The 20,177-nt window shown below is 37.3% G+C and overlaps 1 protein-coding gene across 3 annotated transcripts; it reads right to left on the reverse strand.

The window, feature by feature from the left end:
- Positions 1 to 669: 669 nt before the first annotated feature.
- pyroxd1 (pyridine nucleotide-disulphide oxidoreductase domain 1) lies at positions 670 to 13,723 on the reverse strand. Of its 3 annotated transcripts, none has more exons than XM_006780538.3 (13): positions 13,413 to 13,723; positions 13,241 to 13,321; positions 12,802 to 12,921; positions 11,674 to 11,802; positions 11,170 to 11,243; positions 10,890 to 11,086; positions 10,701 to 10,798; positions 7,585 to 7,687; positions 7,372 to 7,484; positions 6,654 to 6,776; positions 4,127 to 4,264; positions 3,853 to 3,942; positions 670 to 941 (listed from the first exon to the last, which is right to left on the reverse strand). In XM_006780538.3, exons 1-13 carry the CDS (start codon positions 13,488 to 13,490, stop codon positions 783 to 785), a joined length of 1,503 nt encoding a protein of 500 aa, XP_006780601.2. In that variant the 5' UTR covers positions 13,491 to 13,723; the 3' UTR covers positions 670 to 782. The 3 variants fall into 3 exon arrangements, with proteins under 3 accessions (XP_006780601.2, XP_035765121.2, XP_035765123.2); XM_035909228.2 differs by having other exon boundaries at positions 7,372 to 7,487; XM_035909230.2 differs by lacking the exon at positions 12,802 to 12,921 and having other exon boundaries at positions 7,372 to 7,487.
- Positions 13,724 to 20,177: the final 6,454 nt, after the last annotated feature.

The raw sequence follows: 20,177 nt of genomic DNA on the forward strand, positions 1-20,177 counted from the left end.
GAATCACAGTAAGTGTCTACAGCCATCTGTAAAGCCTGGTGGAGGCTCTGTCATGTTTGGGACTGCATTAGCCATTGGTGTCTAATGCGATTGGTAAAAATCATGGAATTATTGTACAATCAGATTTTGAATCACCATACATACCATCTGGAAATATTTGAAATGGAAATGGCTTCAATTTCAATGTGACAATGATCCCAAAAAACAGATAACGCAGTAAAAGCATACCTAGATAGAAAAATGCACAATGGAACACTATCAGTCATGGACTGGCCTCCACAAAGCCTGGGCTTCAATATTACTGAGTGTGTGTTCATCTTAACAGAGAACAGAACAAGAGACAGCCAATATCCAAAGAAGAGCTTTGAATATCATTCAAGATGCCTAGAGAACTATTCCTGAAGACTGCTTAAAGAAATGACAAGAAATGTTGCCTAAGAGAGTTCAGGCTGTGTTGAAGAATAAAGGTGGTCATACCAAATATTGACTTTCAAGCTTGTACAAATGTCCACGTCTGTTTGCACTTTTCAATAAATTGCTGCAGCCATTTCCCATTTCCAAGAAAACTCTGAAGAAATGGGGGATGGCTCAAGACTCGCACGGTATTGTATATACTGCTACAAAAATACTTTTACCTAATACATATTTCAACCAACAATTTAGTGCATATGGTTTAGAATTTTTTTTTATTTAAAGCAAAAATAAATAATTTAATTTACTATTGCAAACATAATCTTTCTTTCACACAGCTAATTGCCATTGTTCAAGCTCTCCAGCAGAGCTCAGTCGAAGTAGTCTTCTATGTCGATGTCAGGGTTAAGCAATTCTTCTCCATATGGCGTCAGATCCATCTGGTTGAGTATCAGGTTTTCAAATGTTTCTTCCAGGTCTGTTTCTCCAATAAGCACTGCTCCCACCATCCTCCCTCCACTGAGAACAACCTGGAACAAACATTTAATTGCAATGAGATGAACAAAATATTGATATTAGCCAGAGACTGTATACAAAAGACAAAGACACCCTGACAGCTCCCATTGATTTCTGGGTTCCAGATTAGCCTTTGGTGATTTTAATTTTGAAGACTGAAGAAGTTACAATGCTGTGAAAAAGTATTTCTGCATGTGCATGCACACTTCAGTACAGGCAACTTTAAAGCCCTCCCTTCGGCAGTGTGCTAAGGTCGTCAGTCTGATACAAGCTTGGGTTTTGACAAGGCCACTCCAAAACCTCTATTTTGTTTTTCTCTCTAAGCCCGGGGTGTCCAACTTCAGGCCTCAAGGGCTGGTGCCCTGCACGTTTTAGATATCACCCTGTGCCAACACACCTGAATCAAATGATTAGTTAGTTACCAGGCCTCTGGAGAACTTAATGTTAAGGAGGTAATTTAGCCATTTAAATCAGCGGTGTTGGATCAAGGATGCATCTAAAACCTGCAGGACACCGGCCCTTGAGACCTGGAGCTAGACACCCCTGCTCCAAGCTATGCAGAGGTGGACATGCTGGTGTTTTGGATAATTGACCTGCTGCATAACCAAAGTGTGCTTGAGCTTCAGGATTTTCATGTTTCCATCAATTACAGCAAGTCGTCCTAAAGCAGCAAAGCAGTCCTCGACCATCACACTACCACCACCATGTTTGACTGGAGGTATCATTGTCTCTTTATCAAATGCTGTATTAGCTGTACGCCAGATGGAACGGGAGTCAAGCCTTCCAAAAAGTTAAACTTTTGTCTCTCCATTCCACAGAATACTTTCCCAAAAGTCTTGGGAATCATCAAGATGTTTTTTGGAAAATGTGAGATGAGCCTTTTTCGACAGCAGTTTTCGCCTTGGAACTCCATTTGTAGATGGTGTGTACAAAATGCAGCTTTTAAATGATGACTATGAAGCTATCCAAAGCTACCCAGGCCTGTGTGAAAAATGCTTTTGTCCCACCCTTGTTATATGACATAGTTTTCAAAAGCTGAGTTAACTTTCACAAGCTACACCCAGATTTATTTACTGCCAGACCTGTTGAAACAAGATGTTGTTTGCCATAGTGATGGAGGCTGAAGTTCTCAAAAACAACACATCATGTCACAATCTAAAAAACTCAAGAACAGATGAGAGAAAGTCATTAACATCTGTCAGTTTGGGAAGGGCAATAATGCAAGGTTTTATTTTCTAAGGGTTTAGGACTCCACTCCAGTGAGATAATGGCAGGGATAGCCATTAATACATTCAATTCAAATTCTTTATTGTCCCAAAAGGGAAATTAGTTTAGCAGCAGGATAAAAGTAAACGAAACATAATATAAAATGACAATAATAGTAATAGAAAATCCCAGGACGGTTATATGCCATTTAGGAGCAGAGATGGGCAGTAACGCGTTAGTAATCTGATTACTTTTTTCAAGTAACGAGTAAATTACTATTGCAAAAACTGTAATTAGATTACCGTTACTTTCCCGTAGGAACGCTGCGTTACTGCGTTACTAAAACCGTGATTTTTTTGCGAGAATGTCTCATGACAGTGACGTAAGCGAGTGCGACGTTCGTGGCAACAGCTGTGTGCAGATCAACAATGGATCATATATCGAGTGCGGGAGAGAGTATGAGCGTGCAGCGTTTAAAGCGTGGAAGTACTGACCTTACTTTGAGTTTGATTCCATAAAAAGTGACAAAAACATTAGTGTCCGTTGTGCATGGGAAGAAAACTTCTTTTTACAGCGAAAAAAACCCCTAAACTTCCGAGCAAGCACCGAGTAGCTACGACGTAATGGGAAACTCACAGAGAAACTCGCGAATTCTTCCACTGACCGCTGCGGCACACCTGCACCAGGGTAAACCTCCGCCTACCCCACTCCTGCTTTACAGGTGAAAATAGAGCAAAAGGACCCTAGTCTTTGACTTTATTTATTTTCTGCTGTGTTTTACTTGCATCTATTTGAAAGACTGAGTGTAAACACACACACAAAAAAATATTTTATGTGCTGGAATGTGCAGAAAATAGGTTTAAATATTAAACAAATTTCTTCCAGTCAGAGAATGTTGCATATAATTAAATTTTTGCTTGATGCATAAAGTTAAAAGATTAAAACTAATAAAACAAGTTTTAAAAAAGAGACTTTTCCATTTGATTACATTTTGTATGATGATTATGCAGAAAAAGTAGAATTGGGCTGAAAGATCTATCGCTTTATCACCTATTCAGGTTGTAAATCGTGTTTTTAAAAAGTAACTAAGTAACTAAGTAATTAATTACTTTTGAAAATAAGTAATCAGTAAAGTAACGGGATTACTTTTTGGGGGAGGTAATCAGTAATTAGTTACTGATTACTTTTTTCAAGTAACTTGACCAACACTGTTTAGGTGGGATAGTAGGGATAAAAGAAGCCTTGAGTCTTTTGGTCTTCCTCAGAGGTACTCTAAAACGAGTGGCATCAGCATGACATTCAAAACACAGTTTATGGTCAAGTACCACACCTAGATATTTATAACTCTCAACGATCCCAATATCAGCAGTTTTAATGATAGTAGGTGATGAGCTATAAGAGGACTTCCTAAAATCAATAATCATGTCTTTAATTTATGACACATTAAGTGAAAGGAAGGACTCATCACACCAATCCACAAAATCATCTACAACCTGCCCATGGCCTGACTCGTCCCCCACCTGAAGACTGACGATCACTGTGTCGGGTTATATTTGTCTGATATAATTTGTGTGATGATCTGAAACATGTAAGTTTGATAAATATGTCAAAATAAATAAGTAAAAATTCAGAAAAGGGGCAAATACATTTTCACAGCACTGTAAGTACCAGTCCTTTTACCATTTACTGTCATCACATTGTTTATCCCTGCAGTTTCACCTTGACATACTCCTGGCCTTTAGTGCAGCGTACCAGCAGCTCATGGTCTGGCCCAAGCCCTTGACCATTAAACTTTCCCAGTAGGACCACCTGTGGAATAATCAGGAGACTTGTTTTTTAAAAAGCACTGTGAATCAACCTTGAGGCTAAAACCATGTGGCCCTGTGAAATCACCTTGAAAAGAATGAAAACCTGTCCACTTTGCATAGTTGATGTTTAACCTATTAGTTATCATTTAAATAACTTTGCTGCACTTTAGTAAAACATCTCTTACCTTGTAGTTGAAGAATTTAGTAATATGTGAGAAGAGTTCAAAGCAGAAGTCCAGCTCCACTGGTTCTGACAGGATGTGTGCTGCCATGCAACGGCCTGCATACCAACCCATCTGACGAGCTTGCGTCCATAAACGCATCTGTACACACAACACATACACAGTGTTGCATTCAAATATGCATTACAGTGCAAATATGACAGCTGCTCTCCACACTTTTCTAACACTGCGCAAAGTGTCTTTACGTAACATTGTGTATGAAACGTTACAGCCTACTTTTCTTTTTAGCAAAAAATCTTTATGTGCATGTATGTGATCATGTTTTACAGGATGACTACAGCCATAAAAAAGCAGAATTAAACATTTTCTAAGATTAAACTAACAAAATAAAATACACCGTGAGGGGAAAAAAGGAGAAAAAATTTTCCAAAGTAAAGTAATGAGTTTAAAAATACTGACAAATGCTTCTTAATTTAAAAAATAAAATCCAGATATAATTATTTTCTTAAATAATCTCTCCTAATCTCATTTGTTTAAAGTTTGAAACACCTTCACCATGCAGTTCAGTTAGCTTTGTGAGCCTGTTCAAGCGTGCGCTTTCTCAAACCATTTGTCATTAAACTTGTTGTTAAGTCAGCGAACTGAACTACTGCTGGCACGCTGGGTCTAAACTGACACCTTTCAGTGTCGATTAAAACCCACATCTATCACAGTTTCACAGCTTGTTTCACAGAAAGAAATGGAAAAGTTTTGTTGTATTGTACAAACTACTGAGAATTCAAATGCACGGGGATATTATATCATATCTATCTAATAGACTACAATTTGTACATGTAAATGGAGAGTCCTCTTCACACACTGAGGTTAATTATGGAGTTCCACAGGGTTCAGTGCTAGGACCAATTCTGTTTACACTATACATGCTTCCCCTAGTCAGCATCATTAGAAGACATAGCATAAATTGTCACAGCTATGCAGATGACACCCAGCTCTATCTATCTATAAAGCCAGATAACACACACCAATTAGTTAAACTGCAGGAATGTCTTAAAGACATAAAGACCTGGATGGCCACTAACTTTCTGCTTCTTAATTCAGATCAAACTGGGGTTATTGTACTCGGCGCTGAAAATCTTAGAAATATGGTATCTAACCAGATTCTTACTCTGGATGGCATTACCATCCAGTAACACTGTGAGGAACCTTGGAGTCATTTTTGACCAGGACATGTCCTTCAACGCACATATTAAACAAATATGTAAGACTGCGTTCTTCCATTTGCGCAACATCTCTAAAGTTAGAAATATCCTGTCTCAGAGTGACGCTGAAAAACTAGTTCATGCATTTATTACTTCCAGGCTGGACTACTGCAATTCATTATTATCAGGATGTCCTAAAAACTCCCTGAAAAGCCTTCAGTTAATCCAAAATGCTGCAGCAAGAGTACTGACAGGGACTAGAAAGAGAGAGCAGATTTCTCCTGTTTTGGCTTCCCTTCATTGGCTTCCTGTTAAATCCAGAATTGAATTCAAAATCCTGCTCCTCACATACAAGGTCTTAAATAATCAGGCCCCATCTTATCTTAATGACCTTGTAGTACCATATCACCCTATTAGAGCACTCCGCTCCCGCTCTGCAGGCCTACTTGTTGTTCTTAGAGTATTTAAAAGTAGAATGGGAGGCAGAGCCTTCAGTTTTCAGGCCCCTCTTCTGTGGAACCAGCTTCCAGTTTGGATTCAGGAGACAGACACTATCTCTACTTTTAAGATTAGGCTTAAAACTTTCCTTTTTGCTAAAGCATATAGTTAGGGCTGGATCAGGTGACCCTTATCCTGTCTTCCTTCTCTCACCCCAACCGGTCGCAGCAGATGGCCCCGCCCCTCCCTGAGCCTGGTTCTGCTGGAGGTTTCTTCCTGTTAAAAGGGAGTTTTTCCTTCCCACTGTCGCCAAAGTGCTTGCTCATAGGGGGTCATGTGATTGTTGGGTTTTTCTCTGTATCTATGAAGCACCTTGAGGCGACTTTTGTTGTGATTTGGCGCTATATAAATAAAATTGAATTGAATTGAACATAAAGAAGCCTTGCAAACAGTCATATCTGGGACAAACTAATCTTGTTTCACTAAAATCTCTCCAATTGTCTAGAAGGAGTAGTGAATGTTGTGAAAACTGTGTCTGTAAAATGACCCATAAGATCTCAATCTTGACCTTGAGCACAATTAAGATGATTAGCTGCTCATTGTGTCCAGAAGTAGCAATTCCTATGACTTGCGGATGGACAGATGGATGCTTTGCCATGGCATAAGCTAATACATCTAATTATCTAACTTTTAATTGTTTTCCACATATAGAAGCTGCTTAAAACAGAAACAGTTGCTTGGCATTATAATTTTGTTTTAAGTCAAAAATCAGGAAACACATGGTACGCTACTTTTTCTAATTTTCATACTGGATTATTTAAACGACATGAGCAGTACGTAATGTTTAAAGGACAAAAATGCTGCACTGTAGATTAACTGACTGTTTTTTTTACCTGCTGCCACAGAGGGCTCTGCTCCCAGCACGCAGTGCACACGTCACCTGCAGCGTACACATCTGCCTCGGATGTCATCATGTGATCATCTACTTGTAGGCCGCCATCGTCTGCAACCACAAGCTTCCACACAGAGAAATGATCAGCACCAGTAATAAAAAAACTAAACAAAGGAAGATGTAGTACATATAAGTAAATCAGAGTGGTTGCTGTAGACTTTACACTAACTTTGATGCAGCGGCACTTTACACAGGCTGAAAAACCAGAGTAATGAAAAAGCTCACCTCTGCTTTACTGACATCTAGAGGCATTAAAACCACATTTCCACTTACAAAAACAGATAAGCCGTACAAGTAGGTCTCATGCAATTTGCCTTGCAAAACACTGAACATTACATCAAAGTGAGCAGACACGAGAAGACGTAGAGTGTGTACTATTAGTGAGGCTGAAAACACTTGGGAATCAAGAGGGAAAAGGCACTTTATGTAGGAACATGAGTATTTAATGTAGCATAGCAGATACAGTCATGAAACTGTGTGCAGCTCAACAACTTTTGGTAAAATCTAACACGGTACTGGCCAGACGCACGGCCGTACGATGAATGACAAATGGCACGAACGCATTTAATAATAATGCAAAACAACAACGTTCCCAAAGCCTGAAAGCTCTGGCAGAGTCACTAGGAATTTCCACTTTGCATATGGATGAGTTTTCTTACCGTGTTGCCTTGGAGAAAGGGCTCAGTGTTTGGAACGACACCTGTGGCGCTGACAACAAAATCGCAGCCAAATGTCTGGGCATTAGTCAGCCGGACGTAAACTGGCCAGTCTCCTACTGAGACAAAGGGCAGAGTGTAAAAAAACAAACAAAAAAGCGAGCAAGAAAGGAGCAGGGTTAGAGAAAAACACAGAGCAGTAGATTTAATCCTCACCACACTCAGTTCTTAGTGTTTGCTCTGGGGATTTATGAAGCTCCTCACAGGTGAAGATCTTTTCCACCTCACACTGGTACTCCACTGAAACTCTGTGGGACACCTGAGCAAATGCCAGCAGTGTGAGGGGATTCGTCAGAACAGGAGGACAGTATGACAGGATAAACTGTGTGCTACACTCAGGCTTTTATAAACTACTAAATGTGTCTCCTACCATTAAACAGTGCAGCGAGCCATACAACACATTATTTGATATTTAATCCCTGCCAGTAAAGTAAGTGTGGATTTGTGACTGATGGTCAGACAAATTATTGTTGTGTTGCTAACCCGGGGACTCACTGAGTCTAGTAATCCAAAGATTTTTTTAGTTTTTACATAAGCTACAACCATTAATTTCGGCCTTATGAGGCTAGTGTTATTGCAACCAGGTTGAAATTAGGGGTGGGGGGAAAAAATCGATACTGTGTAGTATCGTGATATTTTGTTTGCTAATAATGTATGGATACAGGGACAGCAGAAATCGATATTTTGTTACAAAAAGGGTTTTTGTGCTCTGACTTCAGAGTTGATCCTTTTTCTGAGCAAGAATCCTGACATTCCTTCACTGTCCAAATGTGTTTAACTTTTTTTGGCAGCAATAAACATGACAGTTTACTTATTTTAATTTAAGATGTTTTATTTTAATTAAGTTTAAAACTTTTTTATTTAATGTAAAATTATATTTTGTTTTAATTTACTTTCAAATCCTTCAGTTGCTGAAGGGGCTGCATAGTTTTCATAAACTGCATAGTTCAGAATAGCTATAATTGTACCAGATGGTTGCGTTCAGTTAAGTTGAACTAGACTGTAATACAAACCGTTCAGTTTGTCAACAATAAAACTGAAATGAGAGAAAGACTGAGTGTGAGACTTTGATATTAGATAAAATGAATATTGATAAAGTTTACCTTTATGTACAGAATCTGAATATTGCAAAATATTTTTAAAAATTGCAATAATATCGTATCGTGGGATGTATGGTGATTCCCACCTCTAGTTGAATTGGTTAGTAAAACAATGTTAAAAAGAAGCAAAAAGCAATTTTAGAACCTAATACTGTTAAACCTTTAGATTGTCCGCTATCTGTCCTGTGTGTCCACTACGGCACGCTTCAGCATTTCGTGTCGTTGTGAACGAGGTTAGCAGTAATTCTGTGCTGCCTCACCACTACAGCCTACGTTATTTTTGTGTGCTGAAGTGGAAATAACCACTTCCCCATTTCTCTCACTGCATTTTTGCATTTTTGCCATGTCTGAACCTTGACACAAACGACCTCACAGTAAAAAGAAACCCTCTTTTAGGTTTAAGGTTCGACATACAAAGACAGATTAAAAATCATCTGAGCAGATCTTAGAATTAGTTAAATACGCGATCACATGAAACACAAAACTAGTGTGTGGAGCACCACTGCTTACTGCTTCCGTATGACTTAAGAGGGTAAGCAGCAGTCAGGTGCTGCTGATCAAATGCAGATGATTAACTCATCATCAGCAAGTGTGGGCACCTTTCTAAAAGCAGGGGTTTTGAACAGCTTCTTCCCCACAGCTGTCAGACTCCTGAACTCTGCCTCCTGACATCTGACCCACGTTAAACTCATGGACTGAACATACACACACCCACAACCACCTACACACACAATGGACAACTGTACCCTCAAACACACAATAATAACATGGACTGAACCACCACTCACAATCACTAGCACTTTATACAGCCTCTGTAGAAATTATCCACATATCTCACTTATCTTAACTGCACTACTGTATAGTTCTGTGTAAATAATCGTTCTGTACATACGATAATTTTTAATTCTACAACTGTTAATAACTTGCATAGTTCACATTTCTGTATAGCTGTATATCTCAGATTTCTGTATAGTTTTTTATTTCATATTTATATCCTGTTCATAGCCTGTACATAGCTTGTACTCACTACAGCCTGTACATACTTATAGTTATAGAATATTCATAACATTATTCATACAGTGTACATTATAACATACCATAATAGACCCATTTCTGTAATATACTTACATATTTATATTATTGCTAATATATATTGTAATATATCTATATCATGGCTAAAGCACTTCTGGATGGATGCAAACTGCATTTTGTTGCCCTGTACTTGTGCATGTGCAATGACAAAAAAGTTGAATTCTATTCTATTCTATTCTATTCTATTTTGGCAGTTTGTAGGTCTCGGCCTTTAGGTCTGTATTTACGCAATTTTGTGACCTGATATGTAAAATCTTAGATCTGACAGAGGATGTACTTCCTTTTGACTGTGACTGTATAATGAGGAGACACGGCACTGAAACAACACCTGAATAGAAATGTATGGGAAGAGTTCTGTAACATCTCATAGTGGTTAGCACTGAGCCTGTGTGTGTAGAATTTGCATGTTGTCTATGCGCCTTTTGACTGTTGGAGGAGTCAAAAGATTTACATGATTGGTTAACTGATGATTTTAAACAGGCTGCGACAGTCAGATAAAGCTTTTAGAATAAAGCACATTAGGAATGCACAGTTAAAACTGAGTGGTCAGTATGACTGGAAAAGAAGTAAAACCTGGGTGAAAAAGCTTTTTAAACCTTATTTGCAATGTTAGCAAAATGTTTTAATCCTTGTTTAATCACATTTGACCTTCTACACATGCAGTTCAATGACATTAACTTAACTACTAAAATAAAAAATGTTTTTCCGTTATAGCTGTTGAGTAGCAAGATAAGGTCAAGAGGGATTTTGATACTTTGATAATGAACCAACAGAAGGTACCTGCAGCTATGCTATTAAGTTAATGGGCGTTAGGGTGTAAACCCATTTAGCTGCACTGTAAAATATAATAATAGGTATCTTAGAAAGGCGGAACAACACAGAGGAAGTGACATGCATTTAGATAAAGATCACAAAACTAATTTCCCAAATTAACTGTACTGTTTTTAAGTTAAAAACGCATTCTGAAAATTCAGCTACCACAGAAACAGAACATGTAAGACATTTTAGGACCTTGTTCAAACAGAGCATTAGCCTTTTTTTTACTCCCTACAGACCTCAAACACGCATACAGGATCTCACCTCCTGTGCTCCTCGAAGAGCTATTCCTTCATGCCAGTCAGGACCCAGGGCACTTCCAGAATCTGTAGGACCATGACCGTACGCTTGTGAGCTTCTATCTGAGAGAAGACAAACATTTGCTTTATATACTTTTTTCTGTACTAAAGGAGAGAAGAGCAGAAGTGTAGAACAGGAAGGAAAAGAAAGAACCTGCTGTGAAGATGTGTGAGCCTCCGGGAGCTGCTTCCTCTGTAGTGAAGCGAGGCCTCTTACAGGGGGCAGCTGCCTGGGGTTTGTCGGCCTCGAGCGATGGGATGAGGAATTGTGCTGCTCCTGCGTCAAAGAATGTGTTTCCTATGGCCTTGTCCTTTACCGCCCAGATCACCTCACAGCCTTCCACCTCATACCTAAAGATCACAAAGTTCACAAGTACTCAGTAAAGCATGAATAACTGTGGGCTCAAATGGCATTCCCGCTACAGCAGACTTACGCTAATTCCAAGGCAATTCCTCCATTCCCAACAATAACAATCCTCTTAGCTTTGGATAACCTCTTCTGAAACTCCTTTAAAAGAACAAAGAAAACTAGTGACTCATCTGTGTTTAAAGGTTATTAATAAAACACAATCATTTACAGACAGATTATGTGTAATTAATGCAGATGTAGAAAATACACAAACACCCTTTTTTGGTTCAGTGAAACCAATAAGATCTTACAGAAGCTGTAATAGCTGAAATTCAAACACTGTTTAGTTGTACAGAAGCTCAAAGGGTTAGTAGACTGGTAATTAGTCGCTAATGCCACATCCAGTTAAGTAATATCACCTTAATGAAGAGGAAAAGACCAGAGAAGAGGGACTAAAATACAAGGACAAGCAGTCAAGCTGTTTTCTTTGGACAAACTGTTTGGTGTTACTATGAAAGTCTTATGAAGTTAGTTTCCTCAGACCCACATGCTACTAGCTACACAAACATCCAGAAGATTTGGCTTGTACCTGAGCACTATCTGTGTCCCGTATCCCCAGCACGTAAGGGTTGTCCTGGGTTAGCAGCTTGGGTCTGGCACCGCTGCAGACACACAGCTTCTTATAACCAAAAACCCGGCCATCTGCAGTTTCCACACACTGACGAAGAGAGGAGCATTACAAGGGAAATGGCAATCAATTGTGAGCTTTAACTGTTGTCTCTCACACCCTCAGTTTCTTGAAAAAAGGTGTGATTTAAACATAAAGGTCGTCTTTTAATCCTCCTAGCCTTGTAAGCATTTAACACATTTGCCTAACACACAAAAAATCTTAATTTACGATCCAGGAGGAGACGCAAACCTGAGAAGGGGTTGCAATGTAAAAACCAAATCTCATCAAACCAAATCTCATCCTTAATCCTTCACCCCATGTTCTTTTTGTGTTGTGTTACGCAGGCCATAACACAGTTTTCTTTTCCAGCTCAAGATCAGCTACACTCACCTTTATTAAAGCTCTCAGCACCTCTCGAGTCAAATTAATTATTGATAATCCTAAAAGCTGACGTCTAAAATGAAGGCACAACCAGTACAGACTGACCTGCACGACAACCTTCACTTCACTTTGAGCTTTGATTTGGCTCATTATCTTTGATTACGAGACATGTCACTAAACTCGTAACAAAGTGCTTCAAGGAAAGCAGCAAACTTTCGTATCAGGCAAACTATAACAACACTGCGTAACATTTATATTTCAATTGCCACATTTAAAAAAATTGCTTGCATATTTGCAAGTTATGATATAAAACGCAGTCTCTTGACTGTTATGTTGATCATTTATTTTCATGAGGACGCACCATCTCCTCTGTTTTCCTAAAGAATGATGCAGCGTAATGGATAAGCTAAAGGAGGCACCGTTCATTATAGTGAAATTCACTATTGTACTGCAACAATAATCTCGTTCTTGGTCCACGGAACCTGCGCACCATATGTCCACAAGGTGGCAATAGTACACAGTTAATAGTAATTGAAAAGTGCTTGTTGCGTCAAGATTTGTTGCATGAAATCAGTTTGCACTCTGCAATAATTACAGTAAGTAAACAACATGTGTGGCCTTTGCTGTCACATATGCATCCTACATGCGGCCAAACAGTGACCTTACATGTGACTTTGTGTGGAGTGATTTAACAACAGAATGGATGATAGTAAGGTTGGGGAATTTTTCTTCCAGAACACTAGATGGTTGCTCCTCCACGTCAAACTCTTCCAGTGTCCTGGACACCTTTGAAAGGAGGACAGTGGAAAATTACAGCATTAAAAGCCATTCAGAGAAGTGATAAGATAGCCTGTTGATTGTCAAACCCGAACAGTAAAATACAATGTGTCCATGGTGATCATATTATGTTTTTAAAGGCAGCTTGTATGTGAATCATCATAATGAAATACTGATTATTTCTTTTTTTAGTACAGTTGATGACTTAAAATACATGAGCGCATGCATTTGTAACGTGGGAGTTTGTGAGAACAAATCCATAACTCTGTCAGGGTTGAAGCTCCCACTGAGCTACCGCCACCATCATCGTCATCAATGTCCCTCTAACCTGCTTGTAGTTGGTCACTGCCTTGATGTGGGGACCTGCAGTTATCAGAGCCACGTCAGCGGACGGAATCTGGGACGACAGCTGTCAATGTAGATTAACATGTACGTTAAGTAGCTACATGGCACACGCATTGTACTAGCAAAACTTTTACATGCCATTCATCTCATTTCACCTGCTCCACACATGTCACGCCAGCGATGCCACCCCCCACGACCACGAACTGAAACGTTTTCTCTTTTTTATTTTCCATTCTTCTGAAATGATCAGCTAACAGAACCTAGCTAAAACCAGACCCTTAGTATTCTGAAGACGCCTAAATTTGTTTTAACAGTCAAAAGATTTCTCGGACACTTTCCGCCATAACGAGGAGACGTCTGGACACATTAGAAACGTGAAAGCCCAACTGGCTGTCGGGCTGAAATATCAAAAATACTTTAAAGTTATTCTCGAGGAAGCGAGGTTGATTTAGCACACATGAGACTGATGCTGCGTTTAAAAAGCCTCGGAAATTAGAAATTTTACACTTAAAAAGACATCATTTACGACCTCCGCACGCTTAAGATTTTACAAATATGAAACTGAATCCACGTGGAGTTAAGTGAGCAACTGTCTTAAAAGCCATTAGTGAAAAAGTTCATTGAAAGATTATGAAATTAATGAACTTTGATTCTAATTTAACAGATTTAAAGGACTGTTAGACAGCTAACATCGATATAGATAAGAGAAAGTATGGTTAACTTTTAAGGTGCTATTTTGTTTGGATTTTACGTAAGGTGGAAGTCACAGTTAAGTAATCTTAACATATTTTGACATTTCTCCGGGTTGGAGAAGAGGAATTCCGATTTTTTCGGTTGTTTACGAATGCAACACGGCCACAGTATTGTAACTTCCGTGTTTATGCGTAGCGACGGCAAGCGACAGGAAAACTTTGAAACGCGTACATCTAGAACTTAGATATTTTTTTCTTTGTTTTATTTCATCGACGTGTGCTTGTGACATCTGATTCCTAAAGAGCCATGAATATTTTCCAGGAACGAAAATATATGTTTGTGCCTAAACAAAGGTATGGTTGACTAAGAAGCAGGAAAGATTAAACATTTAATCATTTAAATTTTAGTCTTCTAATAACAGGGGGTTAGATTTAGAAATATCGTAGCCTTGTAGTCATAGTTTCTGCTTACTACCTAAAGTTTTGTGTGTTATATACGAATTAGCTATGGATCACAAAATGTCTTGTACATACAGTAATGTGCAAACTTCTTGAGCCAGTCTTAATTTTGTTACTATGTTACCCTACTTCCTTGTAATTTTTTTTAGTGGTCTTGAGTAATAGTTCATCAGAAGTTTTTCTTTGGAAATTGTTTGTTTTTTTTTCACTTATTTTCATTCCAGTCTTCATAGCTGACCGTCTTCAGAAGATGTGTTTGTTTGTTAAGCACCACACCACAATGAATCATTCAAATGTAAAATAAAAAGGCACCTAACACGAGGAATGAACCAGTGTTGTGTCTACACATAACAACAAAGAACTAGTTCGTATCAGCAGCACTGTTGCTATCAGCTAGTCTCAAAAACGTATTCCTTTTATTTATTTATTTATTTTTAGCTTTTAGACAGAAGGTGCATATCTCAGCATGGTGTCCTGAGATATGCTCTTAAAGGGAGGGGAAAGCTGGGCAAACAAAAGAAAAGAAAAGAAGTAGTGACAGGCCCAAAAAACTAGAGCGGATGTACTGTATTTTCATTTATGTTTGGACATGTTTCCATAAATGTTTCTAATTTTCTGTGCAACATGTAAAGAAATGTGGGGTGCCTCAAAATTTTTGCTCAGTACTACTGGATACATTTTACTTCCCCGTTTAATTGTTAGTGTTTGCTTCCATATTTTTTACCTCTCTATTTAATCTTTTTGTGTAAATAGAAAGACAGTCAAAGAAGCAATAACAAAATTAAAATCAACAACAATAAAGGTTATTGTTTCAGATTTCAGAACCAAGGACAGCACTGTTTGTTGTGTTCAGAAGAGATCTGTCCATAGTACTGACACAGGGTGGAGGTCATTGTTTGGAGACTGCGTTTTGTACCCTGTTTTTTGTGATTGCAAATAAATAATATATAATATAATGAAGATCTCTTATGCACCATGTATGCGTCCATGCAAGTCCCCATTTGAAGATACAAATTCTTGAAACATTCTTTAAGAAACTCAGAGAAAAGGCTCAAACAGCTCGAAACAACCAGCTTGTATTAATATTTTGGATAACATTCAGATATTATTAAGATAAGTGATGCTACACTGGCCTTAAGTGTAGCTCGCCTGGTCTCTGGATAAAATGACCCTCTGTCTTATTGTTGTTCATCAATAATTCTTCTTCTTATTGTTATTATTATTAATAATATTTGCATCGTTATTTCATTATATTACATATTAATGAAGCTTACATTCTTTCTGGTTATATTATGTACAGTCAGTCCTTTAGTTTTAATGGTTTATGTTTCAGGGCATAAGAGAAATAATCTATTCCTTATTAGATCTTAAAAATGTGAAGACTACAACCTCAGAGAAACTACAAAACATGACCTGTTAGACCATGTTATTATTTATTTAAGCCAAAAGCTGCTCATTTAACTGCAAAAGCAGTTTGTGAAAAAACAATAATAACTCAGATTAATGGTTTCCTGTACGACAGGCTTATGAAGAATATCTTTTGAGTTTCTTCATAGGTTAGATTTTAGGCTTCAAGTTTTCCATTTATTTTACCTTTATTCCCTCAATCATGTTGTCATATTTTAGTCTCTGTGGTAGGTGTTTTTCTGTTTGTCATACATCCTGTTTTTTGGGGGATTTTTTGGTTTAGTTTTAACTGTGTTTAGCTTTTAACTGTGTACTCTGGAGTTTCCCATATTACCTCACATGCCTACTTAAAGCATCAGTCTAGTCTAATTCTTTGTCTCGTTGAATTGCTGCCAACTGTTACTTCCTGGCAACTGAAAAGTAGTCAAATATCCAGCCAGAATAATTAGGGATGCAACGATACCAATTTTTTCAAACCGATACGATACCGATACTTGGATCTGAGTACTTGCCGATACAGAGTACAAAAACCGATACTTCTACCACACACACACACACACACTGAATTGGAAGACAGGTTTTATTTTATTCTCTGCCGATAAAAAATAAAATCTTAATAAAAATGACCACAAAAAAATTTCAAGTGAAAAATAAGCACTTCTGTTAAATTATTGCAGTCTCCACATTGTAATTTAAAAAAATATCACTGAACTATTGGCACTGTCTCAAGCTTTCAGAATAATAAATAAACACTTCTGTTTGGAATAAAATAAATACAAATTAGGTTTGAGAATAAAATAAACTTTTAAATTATTGCAGAGTGTCCATATTGTAAACAAACAAACAAAATAACGAAAGTATTTGGCATTGACGAACAAACTCCTCATCTGCCCGTGGATCATCAGTCCACTGTGCCGTTAAACCAAGGACTGACATCGCGCACAGACTGCTTGTCTTTACCTCTTCAGAAAGTTTTGGCACCATTATCTCCCTGATGTATGGGCGGTTGGGAATTTCATATCGCAGCTCGAGTATGCAGAGAAGAATCCTATGTTTTCCACGACCGGCATTGGCTGGTCATCCAGAGCGATAAAATGAGTCAGAGCCTCTGTTATTTAAACTGCCAGTGGATTTTCTCTTGACATTTTTCATCGCTTTTCCAAAACCTGAGTTAAAGTTGGCTGTTCCGGTCCACACTGCTGACATTTTGTTTAGCCTAGCTACAGCAGCCTCCAGTTTCTCTTTTTTTTTTTTATCTGGAAGCGCCAGTCTCACTCGCCTAACCCTGTGCCTGTTTAGCGCGGGATGTCCTCCTAGTGGCCAATCTAAAAAACTACAACAGAAATGACAAGCCACCCTCTGATTAATGGAATTAGTTGGTATCGGTTCATGGTATCGGTTAACTTTTACGAGTATGAGTACACACACATTTTACAGTATCGGCCCCGATACCCGATACCCGATACCAGTATCGGTATCGGTGCATCCCTAAGAATAATGCCAGGAGTGTGTTGATGACTTCCAAAGAATCTGGTTGAATTGCAACTTGTTGCTCTTTTCTTTACTTGTGATATTCATATGTGTTATATTTGCTGTAATTTGTGAAGCTCTCTTGGCATATATATACATATATAACACATATATAATATATATATATATAACAATAACACTTTCAGCATCAGAGAAATTAATAATTTTAGTCACTACGGAGACCCTTTATTACTGTAAAAGACATGTAAATCAATTTAGTAGCGAGAGGAGGTTAAAGTCCTTTGTTTTGAATTTTGGTGGCACAGCAACCTTCTTGTTTATATTGAAACACAACTGTACCTTTAATGCCACCGATCAATGTGGTCACCAGGCCGTGAATCAGATCTAAAATTCCATCAAAACATTCATCAACCGTCATTACCGCAGTGATAAACAACCCCGCAGCAGATAGCAGTTGCAGTGCCATTTGTGGTTTTGCATGAGGCAATCGACAGATCTTGACATGATCCCCATTCACCGTCAGAGTGTTTGGGGGATAATGGCTGCATTGTTTTTGGATTCATCAGCAAAAGCCGGCACTTGTTCTATTTTTGAAAAACCTTTTATGCAGGTGCTAACCGTGCATGGGAGTGTTGATGTCAGTGTCTGAGATGATTGGGTCGCTGCTAATCAAACAGAGGTTAATGCTGTGCGTCATACGTCGCCTCTTGATATTCATTACCCTGAATAACCTCTGCAGAAAGGCAACACATGACTATATGGGAATACAGTATTTGTAGCAATTACTAGACTTTTACTTAGCTTAGAATGGGGAACTTTACCTATTCATGTATCCTCACATCTGCATGAGAGAAAGGCACCAGAGCAGGAGTTTTAAAAAAGAAGTGAGGAGATTTATTTACAGATTATGTGAAAGCTAAGCAGACTTTAAAATGAAATTAAAAGTACCAATATTGTCAGGTTTGATCAATAAACAGCTTAAGTTAAAAAGACAAGAAAGAAAAATGACTCCATCAAAACAGAAAGACACAGTTTGATCTATCTATCTATCTATCTATCCATCCATCCATCCATCCATCCATCCATCTATCTATGTATCTATGTATCTATCTATCTATCTGTGTCTATCTATCTATCTATCTATCTATCTATCTATCTATCTATCTATCTATCTATCTATCTATCTATCTATCTATGTATCTATGTGTCTATCTATCTATCTATCTATCTATCTATCTATCTATCTATCTATCTATCTATGTGTCTGTCTATCTATCTATCTATCTATCTATCTATCTATCTGTCTATCCATCTATCTATCTATCTATCTATGTATCTATGTATCTATCTATGTATCTATGTATCTATCTATCTATCTATCTATCTATCTATCTATCTATCTATGTGTCTATCTATCTATCTATCTATCCATCTATCTATCTATCTATCTATCTATGTATCTATGTATCTATCTATCTATGTATCTATCTATCTATCTATGTGTCTATCTATCTATCTATCTATCTATCTATCTATCTATCTATCTATCTATCTATCTATCTATCTATCTATCTATCTATCTATGTGTCTGTCTATCTATCTATCTATCTATCTATCTATCTATCTATCTATCTATCTATCTATCTATGTGTCTGTCTATCTATCTATCTATCTATCTATGTATCTATGTATCTATCTATGTATCTATGTATCTATCTATCTATCTATCTATCTATGTATCTATCTATCTATGTATCTATCTATCTATCCATCTATCTATCTATCTATCTATGTATCTATCTATCTATCTATCTATCTATCTATCCATCTATCTATCTATCTATCTATCTATGTATCTATCTATCTATGTATCTATCTATCTATCTATGTGTCTATCTATCTATCTATCTATCTATGTATCTATCTATCTATGTATCTATCTATCTATCTATGTGTCTATCTATCTATCTATCTATCTATCTATGTATCTATCTATCTATGTATCTATCTATCTATCTATGTGTCTATCTATCTATCTATCTATCTATCTATCTATCTATCTATCTATCTATCTATCTATGTGTCTGTCTATCTATCTATCTATCTATCTATCTATCTATCTATCTATCTATCTATCTGTCTATCCATCTATCTATCTATCTATCTATGTATCTATGTATCTATCTATGTATCTATGTATCTATCTATCTATCTATCTATCTATGTATCTATCTATCTATGTATCTATCTATCTATCTATCTATCTATCTATCTATCTATCTATCTATCTATGTGTCTATCTATCTATCTATCTATCTATCTATCTATCTATCTATCTATCTGTCTATCCATCTATCTATCTATCTATCTATGTATCTATGTATCTATCTATGTATCTATGTATCTATCTATCTATCTATCTATCTATCTATCTATCTATCTATCTATCTATCTATGTATCTATGTATCTATCTATCTATGTATCTATCTATCTATCTATCTATGTGTCTATCTATCTATCTATCTATCTATCTATCTATCTATGTATCTATGTATCTATCTATCTATCTATCTATCTATCTATCTGTCTATCCATCTATCTATCTATCTATCTATGTATCTATGTATCTATCTATGTATCTATGTATCTATCTATCTATCTATCTATCTATCTATCTATCTATCTATCTATGTATCTATGTATCTATCTATCTATCTATCTATGTATCTATCTATCTATCTATCTATCTATCTATCTATGTGTCTATCTATCTATCTATCTATCTATCTATCTATCTATGTATCTATGTATCTATCTATCTATCTATCTATCTATGTGTCTATCTATCTATCTATCTATCTATCTATCTA

The sequence above is a fragment of the Neolamprologus brichardi genome, chromosome 17, assembly GCF_056152115.1.
Source record: "Neolamprologus brichardi isolate AB-2024 chromosome 17, ASM5615211v1, whole genome shotgun sequence".
Classification (NCBI taxonomy): domain Eukaryota; kingdom Metazoa; phylum Chordata; class Actinopteri; order Cichliformes; family Cichlidae; genus Neolamprologus; species Neolamprologus brichardi.

Bases quoted from the DNA above. Each gene is read 5' to 3' on its own strand.
- pyroxd1 (XM_035909228.2), bottom strand. From the start codon at position 13,490: ATGGAAAATAAAAAAGAGAAAACGTTTCAGTTCGTGGTCGTGGGGGGT. The intron at 11,087-11,169 runs GTAAGTCTGCTG...TGTGATCTTTAG, and splicing joins GGAATTGCCTTGGAATTAGC to GTATGAGGTGGAAGGCTGTG. The intron at 6,777-7,371 runs GTAAGAAAACTC...TCTGTGTGGAAG, and splicing joins CCTTTCTCCAAGGCAACACG to CTTGTGGTTGCAGACGATGG.